General features: G+C 30.6%; 1 protein-coding gene across 1 annotated transcript; it reads right to left on the reverse strand.

The window, feature by feature from the left end:
• Positions 1-3,516: 3,516 nt before the first annotated feature.
• LOC122305222 lies at positions 3,517-4,623 on the reverse strand. The gene has a single exon (XM_043117588.1). It carries the CDS (start codon positions 4,512-4,514, stop codon positions 3,903-3,905), a length of 612 nt encoding a protein of 203 aa, XP_042973522.1. The 5' UTR covers positions 4,515-4,623; the 3' UTR covers positions 3,517-3,902.
• Between the last annotated feature and the right edge of the window lie 8,021 nt (positions 4,624-12,644).

The following is a 12,644-nucleotide window of genomic DNA, read 5'->3' on the forward strand; positions in this document are numbered from 1 at the left end:
AAGTTTTCATTTTGGTATTAGTTATGTGTGTATATATATACATATTGATATTTAATAAAATAAATATATGTATATCTAAGTGTGTATTATATATATATATATTTGTGTGTATATATATAGAATAATTGAAGAGTTATAAAATAAATATACGTTAAAAATATTTAAAAAATGTATAAATGTTGATATTTAAAGATAATATTAAAAAATATATAAACTTGAGTTGAGACACATAATAAAAGTTAAAAAAAAAAGAGCCGGAAAATTATTAAAGATAATGAAATCTAAAAAAAAAAAAAAGAGAGAGAGAATTGAGTGGATATATTTGAATTACAAAAATTAAAATTATATAGATGCTGTTTAGATTTTAAAAATTATATGAGTGTCATTTAAATTTATAATTCACACAAATGTCATTTTAAATTTTATATATATATATATAATTCCTATAAAAATAATTCAAAACGAAATAGTCCGAAATGGAAATAGCGGGAACCGATTAAAATAGATCAAAATTTAAAAATGAAATAAAATGAACATATATAATAAAAAAATAATAATTGCAGTGTCTAATATCTCATAATTATTTAAAATAAATAAATAAATACAAAATTTATGTAAAAATAAATTAATTTTTTAATAATAATTTTTTATTTTCAAAAGCAACTCTACAATATTTATACATTCCACTATTAGAGCATCGTTATCCCATTTCTCATCTCCATCTCTATAATTTAACATAAAATCACATTTCCTTAAATTTTTTCTTAAATTTTATTCATCTTCAAAAACTTCTTACATCTCATTCCTCATCTCTATCTCTATTCTATTAAATAATATTTTTCTATTCTTTTTTTATTACTTTTTTCTTTCACTTCTATTTACAAATTTAACTACTCAATATTTTTTCTTATTTTTTAAACTATTACTCTAGTGAATATTTTAAACAAAAATTTAAATTATTTTTTTGTGCATATGATAATATTTTTAAAATTAATTTTTTTATATTTTCGTAATTAATTAAATTATTTTTAAAATTATAATAAATATGAATATGAGATAAAGTATAAATTAAAAAATTATTTATTTTATATATTAGAATAAAATATTAATAAAAATAATTTAGAAAATGAATAATAAATCCCTATAAAAACTTAATGTTTATTTCTTAAATTTTTTTTTTTTAAATAAGAATATGCATGTGGAGTATTTTAATCAAAACTTCATAATAAATTTTAAATTAATTTAGAGAATTCGGTATTTTAAGACACCGAAGGTAAATGCTCTTAGCGGTAACATCACTGACTACGGACTCATTTCTCCTCACAAAAGAGACAAGTCATGATGTCAGGAATACCTACTCCTCTTCACTCTCGTTGCCAACTGGCCCAACTCAATACTAAATTATTGTACGCACTGACCTGAATTGAGATAAAACTGCAGCTCCGATCTTATCCTCATCCATTCTTGACATAAAGAAAGAAGGAAAAAGAAAACATAAGCGCCATCACAATTAACGTGTGTCGACGTGGTTTGTACATGCACATGGCTTGTCACACTACAGAACCCAGAAGGGCCAAAACTAGATTCATTGCCCATTCATTGTCTACGCATGCATCCGTGCCCCACCTGAGTCACTTTCTAATATTTTTCCATATAGGTTAATTTTCTTACCATCCAAATACGGCCAGAACTCTCTGAGTCAATTTTCTTACCATCCAAACACGGCCAGAACTATCTGAGTCAGCTATGCAGAATGCTGACTCAAACCCAACTTTGTTTTTTCTCTTTATTCTGATTGTTGGGTAGAAAAATATTGTTGATGGAGAGCCACACAAGAATAGTTTGAGATCGAAGAATTTGAAGATCAGCCAAAAACCACTTAATTAAGAGAGAATTATATGTTTCAGATCAAGGTGCTGCATGTCATGAGTTTAAATCGCCTTAAGATCGATATGGTACTTTGCTATGGTCGTGTCGCTCGTCAAAGTTCTTTCCACCTCTCCTGTTTAATGCTGACTGCAGTGGGGTTCCCTCCTGTGGGGATGCTTTGTTGGCTGTTAAGTGTGTTCCCACTTTTGAAAGGAATAAATATATAAATTGCTCTCTCTCAACAATATGTATATATATATATATAATATTGTTCGAATTTGGGGGCACGTAGGTCTTCAGAAAGCCAATTTTGAAAGCCGCTGTTTTCTCTCCACCCACAGCTTTCACTTTCATAGCCTTATCTATCTTATCTTCCTGAAGTTGGCTTCCACGTTGCAAGTAAAAGATGATAGGCATTTGCGTGGGGGCCTCCTTCCTTTTGGGTGGATAAGTGAGATTCCTCGATCGACAGCCCTTTTGTCTTTGCAAATGTTGTTATTGGTGCCAGAAATACCCATCAATATTGCATACCACTTGCCCCCAATATCTCATCCATCCACAGCTTTCTTTTATCTCTGATCTTTTAATATCTCCAAATTCAGACAAAAACCCAAGAAAATATCATTTTCCCAAACAATGACATTGTCTTAAGAGTCACCTTAATGAAGGTGCTGACTACTACGATCATGCTAGCTGTATATGCTTAAAGAGTAGTCTACTAATATCTTAGATTATCTTATTAAGTTCTCACAAATTAAATTAAATAAAACATTGTCATAATAATCCTCCAAAATTCAAATCCTCTTATTCGTCAAAGTAAATTACTTGACTAAACATATCAACGTTCTAAGTGTGACCAATCTTAATTTTCCATCAGCCCTCACATAATCATTTTTATTTGTAAGCAACAATATTTTTTAGATTTTAAGATTATACTTCTTAAACTATATCCTATTATTTTTCTTTATCTTTATCTGTAATCAATTTACTGTTAATATTTGCATAATTTATTTAAACTATCACTAAATTTTAAATTTTTAGATTTTTTTGTTGTTGGGTTCAAAAGGTTGAATCTTCAGATCATCTAGATGCCTGTTAAATCTCATTAATTTTGTGAAGAATTCCGGTCCAAGGATAATAAAATTTTATATTAATGCTCATGATAATAACTAGTCCGTGTTCATCCATCCCAATTCCAGCTGTCCATCTTCTCACTTTCCTTAATATTCTCTGAATTTAAATGTCCAATTAACCGGTTTCCATATTTGTGTATGTATACCAGACCCACCCCCAAAATATATCCTGCAAAAATCATAGAGAAATCAATAAACGGACGAATCTCAAAATTATTTATATAAAAAAAAAAAAAAAAAAAAAAAAAAAAAAAAAAAAGAGGAGGACAAGAAAGGAACGAAAACCTGTTTACACAAATAATACGCCAGGTGAACGAACGGACGGACGGACGTAGCTAAAGTCCTCGGCGACACGGACGACGGATGCAGAGAACCCACAAGAGTAAACGGCAACCATATCGGAGAGCAAACACAACGCTACGCAATCCTATAGAAAGAAAAGATCAAACGAATAAGCCTGCCGAAGAACACACAATGCTCTCTGATCTATGGATCATAACAAACTCAATCCACGTCCAATAATTCCCAGTAGATTCTCGAATTAACCTCTGGATTTGTTAAGTTCATTTTAATTTCCATTTTAGGAGAAGTTATGTGGAAAATGATCAAATCGCCTTCAAGGCTTCGATGACTGCCTCGGATATACATAATTTATATTATATCTACTATACAGAGATGTATATGCCAGTCCCTGTATCGAATATCGGTCACCGGATTACACAAAAAATAAATCCAATTCCGTTCTTCCCAATCGCCTACTTTTCCGAGCAGCTCAAGATCAGGAGGCGTTTCGACGTGATCTGACTCTTAAAGAAACTGAAGAGCCCAGGACTCCAACGGCGCCTTTATCGTCGGAGAATTGACAGACAGAGAGAGTATCGATCAACATACGTACCCTAGTCACTTCTCGGCTTTAGACATGACGGAGAGCCTGCTCGGCCTCGGTCGGAAGTCGGCGCGCCTTTTCTGCTGATGCGAAGAGGGACGGATCAAGGCCGCCAAGGCTCGTTTCACCAAATCGCCTTCTACTCCACCGATCCTCACCAGCGAATTCGTCATCGCCGAGCGCCGCGCGTTCAGTTTGTTCGGAGAGTACGGCGCCACCGACTGCGAACCGAACCCCTTGTGCAAACTGCACCTGAATGAACCCGGGTGCGTGGTTGGGGAGCACATACAGGTTCGCTTCTGACCCTGCTGCTTCACGACCTGGTTGCTGCCGCCACCGTTCCCACGAGGGGAGACGGAGATGGACCGGCTCGGGGAGATCGAGCGGTCGAGGGAGAACCGGACGGACCTGGCTGAGGGAGAAGTTCCGCACATGTTGACGCGTGTCGGAGAAGCGGAGCGGGTGAAGAAGCTAGTTGATCCATTGGAGAAGCTGGAGCTGGTGGAAGAAGCGAAGTGTGGGGAAGAAGAATACCGTGTAGGATAGTGAGAATCGTAGAATCTTCCGGAGGGTGCGAGGGAACGGACGACCGGTCCGCTTGACGATCTTCTAGAAGTTGCCGCCATTCTTGTTGCAGTAGAGAGAGAAATTCTAGAGCGAGATAGAGTGCTGGAGAATACTTTTTGAACTTTCCTAGTGAGCCGCGTTTGGCTGTCTAATTTGGCAAACCTGGCTTCAATCGAGCTATGTATTTATAGGGTTTCGAAGGAGGAAAGGGTCAGGAAATAGTCGAGTTTCGCGGTGATGGTCGAGTTTTCGCGATATTTTGATTCAAGATATTTATTTCGCGGCTTTGCGATGCTGTCCCTACGATTTTCCTATTTATTCTGTGGGTATTTAATGTCATTATTTTACCAATAACGAGACATTAGTGTTTTATATATATATATATATATATAACAATGTCAAATATCATTATTTTTTAAGAATAATGTTAGATATAAATTTAAAGTATATAATTCTTATTTAAATTTAAATAATATTAGATATAATTATAGATTATGTAAATATTTTACACTCTTTTTAAAAAAGAGTAAATTTTATTATTAAAAAAATAATTTTTTCATTTACTTATTATATTACTTATTTTTAATAAAAAAAAATAGGCTACATTTACTTATTTTATGATTGTAAATATAATTTTTCAATAAATTAGTGTCAAGGCTCAAAGTAGAATTCTTAAAAATCTAACTAGAAAATATATAAATTTAAAGTCATTCTAAAATCATTCTGTTCTTAAAATGGTTTCTTTATTTTGTAACAGTAAATTACTAAGAAAAATGCAATTTTTACTAATAATTTTTATTCATATAATTATACAACATATCAATTATTACTATGCTAAAATTTAAAAGTTAAAAGACGATAAATACATTAACACTATTCAATTGATATAATTGGGAGAATACACGGGTCGACCACGTCGACCAGGGACGTAATTGCAATTAGCAAAATTTGCACTGTGTTTTCAGCGTACCGTTTGGGCGTTAGGTATATAGTTGGAAGAATTTCATTGGACGAATAAGCACGTAATTGCAATTAGCAAAATTTGCAGTGTGTTTTCAGCGTACCGTTTACGATGTCAGCTTAACCAAACCAGAGGGGTGGTTGGGTTAGTTAAGTTGCAGGCGGGGTTATGGTTTTTGTGATCCAAGGTTATTCAGAACTATGGGCAGCGAGCGACCAATACTTTTTTATTGTCAGTGTCTGTTGGGATGCTCACACTCAATCTGCTGCTCTGCCACGTGCACTGGACTGGTTTACGACAGACGCTGTTTAGATTCCACGTACCAGTGTGCCACCCACTGGAATTCAGCGTGACCAGACTCAATATTAAAATCAATATATAATTAAATCGTATTTTTCTAGCAATTACTTTAATTTAATATCATTAAATTAAAAAATAAAATAAAATAAAACTTTATTTATGAAAAAGTCTCACTTCTAAGAAAAAAACTATATTGAAACATCGTACATTTTTAACAATAACAAGGTGGTTAAGTAAGACGGTAAATCATAATTCCTTAAGAAAAATTCTTAGCAACCATTTGCCCCTGGTTTTGTCAAGAAGTCCGTCGTTTGATTGATCTCTCTAAAAATATGTTTGAAAAGAAATTGGAAAATTATTTTATCTTATTTTATTATTATAATTTTTTTAAATTTTTATATAAAATATAATAAATAATTTAAAATTCTCAAATTTCAATTTAATTTTTTTAAATTTTAAATAATAATAATATTAAAAAATAATATTTTAATAATATTTTAATTAATTTTTATTTTTAATCTAAAATCATCTCATTTCTAAACCTAAACCAACACTGTTTGACCATTGAAAATTTTCATCTTAAACATAAAATTCTCATCTCATCATTATAATTTTCTCAAATTTCTATATAAAATATAATAAATAATTCAACTTTTTCTTAATTTTTTTAAATTTTAAAATAATAATAATATTAAAATATAATATTTATATAATATTTTAATATTTATTCTTAAAACTCAAAATTCTCATCTAGAATTTTCTGGCCAAGTAGGCTTTAACCCTGTTACCAAACTGACCTTGTTCTTCCCCTACATTGAGATTAGCATGGAGTCAATTTCTACTTCAATTGGTCGATCTGGAGCCTTTCACACGGCTTTAGTCCATCCAGCAGACCACGAACTTCAACTATATTATTGATTCCTTCGACGTAAGACATGGAAAAGCCTGCTTAATTCACAAAACCTGAACTTCAAAAAAAAAAAAAAAAAAAAATTCACAAAACCTGGATTCGATTTAGCCGACATTGCTTGTTATTTAGTTTTGAGGACATTTTAAATAATCCTTGAATTATTAACATTTTTATACTTTTTAATGAGCTGAAATTCGTGGCACTTTAGAGCCACAGGTCAGCTTTTGATTTGTCTATAGTTTAAATAAATTTCTAAAACTTGAGTAGGGTATTTGTATGCAGTCAGATAAAATTTCAGAGAATCATTTAATATTCAACCGAAAATAAATTATCGTTGTTGGATACAAAATGAATTAAAAAGCATTCACAATGGTCATTTTGTCCTATTTTTTAAAATATATTATCAAACCACATTTTTTCTATTTCACATTCTAATTTTAACCACATTTTTTCTATTTTACATTCTAATTTTTACAATATATTATACATCAGTAACTTATTTATTTTTTATTCATATCATTTAAATAATATTTTCTTATTCTTTTTAAATATTTCATTTCTGCCAATGAATTTGCAAAATACATATATAAGTCAAGTAAAAATTAAAAATAAAATTAAAATATGAAAAAAATGGATAAAAAATATTTTTGAGATATTTTTTTAGAAGAAAATGAAATAGATGTGTTTTAAATGATGAACAATAAAAAGAATTTGCTTATATAGTGAAAATCAAAGTAAAAAAAAAAAATGAGAGAGTAAATGAAATATAAATAATAAAAAAATATTTACAAGATGAACAATACCCGTTATATGTAGCAGGTTTATGTAACATATTGTATTTTAGATTTCATATTACATAATCAGATGGAACTTTCTTTTTGAACAATTCCTTCAATAAAATATATTTCTTGTATAATACATAAACTATTGAAAATGCTATAAGGTCCACTATATTGGAGGCCCAATATCAAAAGAGTTTGCTATATACAATTAATGTGCTAATACATCCTTTATTGTAGGATCTATTATGATTTTAAAAACATTAAAGCACCAATTATTTTTTAAGATAAGTGACATGGAAGGTTTGTCAAATCAATGGTATGTAAGGTGCGTGTTAGGGGGCTTTTCTCCCCAGTCATGAGGCCCAAAATTTGAGCCCAATATCTTGAGATGCTCAGGCCGATCAGACACTCCACCAGCCCAGTTAAAGGGTTACTAGCCCCCTAGCAAAAGTCACTTTATAGCCTTGAAAGTGCAGGAAGTCCACGCTAGTGCAAAGGAGGGAGTAGCATGCCACCTCACCAAAATTGAATTCCAAGTAACCTTGAGTGGACAAGTGGGCGCAAATTACAGGGAGCTCTTGATCATCTGATGAGAGAAAAATGAAGAGTCTAACGACATGCATTCCCTGATAGAACAAGGCATAGAGCCACACCGCATTAAATACCCCTAGAGAGCCACACCGCATTAAATGAGTATGGTGGAAGAAACACAAAGAAGACACCACCCTCCGACATAGGGCATGAGTGTTTGATAGGGCGAATCCTAGGTATCAAGTCTCCCTTTGATAACTTTGAACTCTTTGCTTTCTTATTCATTATTCTAAAACGATACTAACTTTAGCATTAGAAATTTCCCGATCACCACCACGGCACCCGTCTCGTTGTGTTTTTTTTGTATTTGCAGGTTTTAGAGAGAAGACCCAAGTTACTGAGAGTTCGGTCTAAATGAGTGTGAAACACAATATTAACAGTGTGTAAACAAACGAGGTTTGTAAATGGAAAATGCTAGTCCTATGTTGGAGGCTCTCGCTATGATTTTTTTTAAAATTTTTTATTTAATGATTAAATAAATATTTTTTTTATAATATTATGAATTTTTTTAGAAAGAAGATAAAATGTACTAATGGAAGCCCCCAGTGAAAACTCTGTGCAGTGGTTACAGAGCTAAATGTATTTTTTCTTGTCAAGAATAAAAAAGTCAATAAAGAGATAAAGCAACAAGTGATTGACAGACATAAAGAAGTAAAAACGATGAAAGTTAGATAAGTCCCACTAATTTAAAAAAAGAATAAGGCCTTTTATAAAAGGGTGAAATCTCCCCAAATCTAGACACTCGGGAGACGCTCTCGAAAGCATCTTTTTCAACTATATCTTCTCCTTTATATTTAAGCTGTCAAAGACCATGAGAGACATACAATCACAAAATATATTTCGCCTCCAAACCACTCACGGACATAGATTTCTATGTCTAATTGCGTAAATTTTTATTTAATTTTTATACGTTTTATTTATTATTTATTCTATGGATGAGTTTCCAAGCACCGTATTAACGCTCAAAAACTATTATTATGCGCCTTTCAACCATATTTTTAGGTTATGACCAATGCTGAAAACTTGCATCAACAATAGTTAGTTAATCTAACAAATTAACTAGCGATGTTTTTATTTGTAAAAAGATAATTTTTTAAGGGATTTCTCAACTTCATTTCAGTCGTATTTCTATCATAACAACGTTCTACTTCTCTAGAATAATTTATATATTCATTTTTCTAAATTTTTGTAAAAAATTCAAACAAATTTACAAAAACTCAATAGAGAGCACGAGATGATTTTATATGAAAGTTGAATAAAATATTATTAGAATATTATTTTTTTAATATTATTATTATTTTGAAATTTGAAAAAGTTGAATTGAGATTTGAAAAAGTTAAAAGTTGAGTTGGATTTAGAGACGAGACAAGATGATTTTAGATAAAAGTTAAAAGTTGAATAAAATATTATTAAAATATTATTTTTTAATATTATTATTATTTTAGAATTTGAAAAAATTGAATTGAGATTTTAAAAAAAATGAATTATTTATTATATTTTATTTGAAAATTTGTAAAAATTAAAATGATAAAATGAGATGAGATGAAATTTAAACAAGCTCTAAAACAACTTTTTAAATGTGATGGGAGAATGGTATATTATAGATTGATTATTATTATTATTATTATTATTTTATTTTTTTAATAAGATCCAGTTTGATTACGTAGTTTAAATAATATAAGATATTTTGAATAATAGTGAAATTTTTGAGTTAAAATGAAATGAAATAGTTTTTAAAAAAAATGTGTACTTGAATAGTGAGATGAGATGAGATAGTTTTTAATTTTTGAGATTCAAAAAAGGTGTAGGTCCCACTGTTTTTATAGAGTTTTTGAATCCTTGATTTTTGTACTGTTTATGCACTGTTCATATCAATTTTGCATTGTTCATTTGTTGTTTATGCACTATTCATGCCACTTTTTCCTGCTTATTTGCTGTTCATTTAAGTTGATGATTTCAAAACTTAAAAGATGAAATATTGCACTTCAATAGTCAAAACTACTATAAAGTACATATAATATGTTTTCATCTCATCTATACTGGCTAACCAAACTTGACCTAAATGGTTCGAGGAGATTTTACTTAAGAATGATGCTAAACTACCGCCCAACAATGACAGCAAGGCATGCTACCTAGCACAAATTTGATTTTTTATTTTTTTCTTCATTTTCTTTTCATATTTTTAACATATTAGAATATTTTTAAAAAATAAAAAAATATATCAATACACTAAAAATAACTTCCTTAATCATAAAATAAAATAAAATAAAATATATAAATAGTCAAAATTGGGAGGTAAACTCAAACAAAGAACTAGCATTTTCATTTGAGAACATCTTTGGGTAGTACAATCCGACATATGGAGTTTAATACACACCAATAGAAAGTGCCACGTTAGCATCTCACACAAATGTAGTATACACACGCACACATAATAACATTAGACAGTTCAAACTCAATTTAGAGAATCGAAGTATGCTAGTGGAAGAGAACTAAAGTAGACTGGCCCACCCCATTGTAGTTGCTAGCCCCATTGCAGTAGATGCCTTCCAGACCACCCCGCCGCACACCGTATGCCGATTTTTCTATTTCAATGAAAGCAGTTTCTTTGATATTTTTGTATCATTTGTGTAAATTTCATCTTAGAAATTCACAAACCAAAACTCGTTTTGATCAAATTCTTATACAAGCATCAACACAAACAAAAATATGGTATATACATGACGAAGTGTTGCGCAAGAGATGGAATTAAACAGAAAAACAAAGCCCCATGTATGTCTATATATAGCAATTCTTCCGCAATATAAATGCAAATTCCCAAATGAGAGACCCACTCCCTCCCGTGCAGCCACACCACTCCCTCCTACTAACAAACATATATGCATCATTGAGCTCAATCGAACAACATTTCATTCATATGCCCAAATATATACATCACTGAATTTTTCAATAGAAACGTAACAAATATTTTCATAGACAGATTTAAAATTACTGAACTTTAGAAAGAAGTGGACATCGATTGAGCTTTGCTTTGATTGAGATTTGCGGCTTCGAACTCGAGGTTCCTAGAGATGGATGAATAGAGAGAGTGTCACCGAGGAGTCACGGGGTCTTGTTGTCGAGTAGAGATGCCGTTGATTGGAGATATTGGGTAGGAGTGGAGACTGATTGGAGAGGCCGTCGAGTAGAGATGTCAATGGTTAGTGGGTGGGTGACAGTAGCAAGGTTTTGAATTCCATTCTATTCTGATTGGAATGATCTGAATTTGCCATTTCGGTATAATGTCCAGTATATTCGACCACCTCATTCTCTTTCATTTTAAATTCTGGTTTCAGGTCTTTTTTTTTGAAATTGAGCATTCCGCTCCCCATTTCGGCCATTTTTTTTAGAATTGAGCATTTCGCTCCCCATTCCATTCCAGACTTTTTTTGTAATTTTCTTATCTTAGATAGCATTTTTGTAAATTTTAAATTCAAACCATATTTAATTAATTATAAATATAAAATATATTTATATAATTTTAATTTTTTTTATAACTTTAAAGATGTTCCCTTATTCTCTATTTTCTTAAATATCATTATTTTTAAAATTTATCTATCTTTTATTTATTTTTTATTTTTGTGTCTTAACTCAAATTTGTGATTTTTTTAATTATATATTCATTTTATAAAATCTTCAATTCTTCTATATATACACATATACATTATACATATTTACATATATGTATATATTTATTTTATTAATTGTTAATTTATATATATATTTATATATAATATATAATTAATTCTGAAATGATATATTAGAATATATTGGTATTGATAAAATGTCTTAATCGTAATGAACACTAAAATGATATTCAAAACTTTGAACTGTTGGGATTGACGGGACAGGGTGGGGCCGCGTTGGGGCTGCTGGGAGGTAGTGAGTCTGTCGATGGGCTTGGGATGAGAGAGACGGTGACCAAGGGGAAGAAAGGGAGAGCTCAGGGGTGTTGGGCTTGAGAGAGAGAGATAGATTGGAGGAGAGAGAGAGAGAGAGAGAGAGAGAGAGGAGCGATGAGGGAGGGGTTTGTGTAATGGAAAACACTAATTCCACATAAAGGGATTATCGAAATTTTTTACCGAAAATTGTTTTGATTTTTTTTTTTAATTTTTTTTTGCTTAGTGATTAAGTAAGTGTTTTTAAATGAATATGTGATTTTTTTTTATTTTTAAAAAATATTTAAATAGTTTTAAAAAATGTTAAAAGAAAAATTAAAAAAAGAAAAAGAAAAATGCACTGATCGGTAGAAGATTTCTGTAGGGGACGTAGCAACGTCCTTGTGTAATCCGTTTGTTACTTTGTATTGCAGTATATATGTTATAGTTCATGGATTCTATGTGGTAATGTGTTATTGGAATCTGTTTAAACTCTTTTAATTTACTTAAAAGTCTAATCTAAAATTAAAAACTAAATAAATTATAACTGGATGGTAACTTTTACTCGTTTGGTTATAAAAGCATTTTATATCTTCTTATTATTATAATTTTTATATAAAATAGAATAATAATTTAATTTTTTTAATTTTTAAATAAAATTAATATTATAAATTATATTATAATAATATTTTATTTTACTTTTAACAAAACATATTGATGAAATAAAA

Source organism: Carya illinoinensis, chromosome 3 (assembly GCF_018687715.1).
Source record: "Carya illinoinensis cultivar Pawnee chromosome 3, C.illinoinensisPawnee_v1, whole genome shotgun sequence".
Lineage (NCBI taxonomy): Eukaryota > Viridiplantae > Streptophyta > Magnoliopsida > Fagales > Juglandaceae > Carya > Carya illinoinensis.

Coding starts and splice junctions, on each gene's coding strand:
- LOC122305222 (XM_043117588.1), bottom strand. CDS start 4,514: ATGGCGGCAACTTCTAGAAGATCGTCAAGCGGACCGGTCGTCCGTTCC.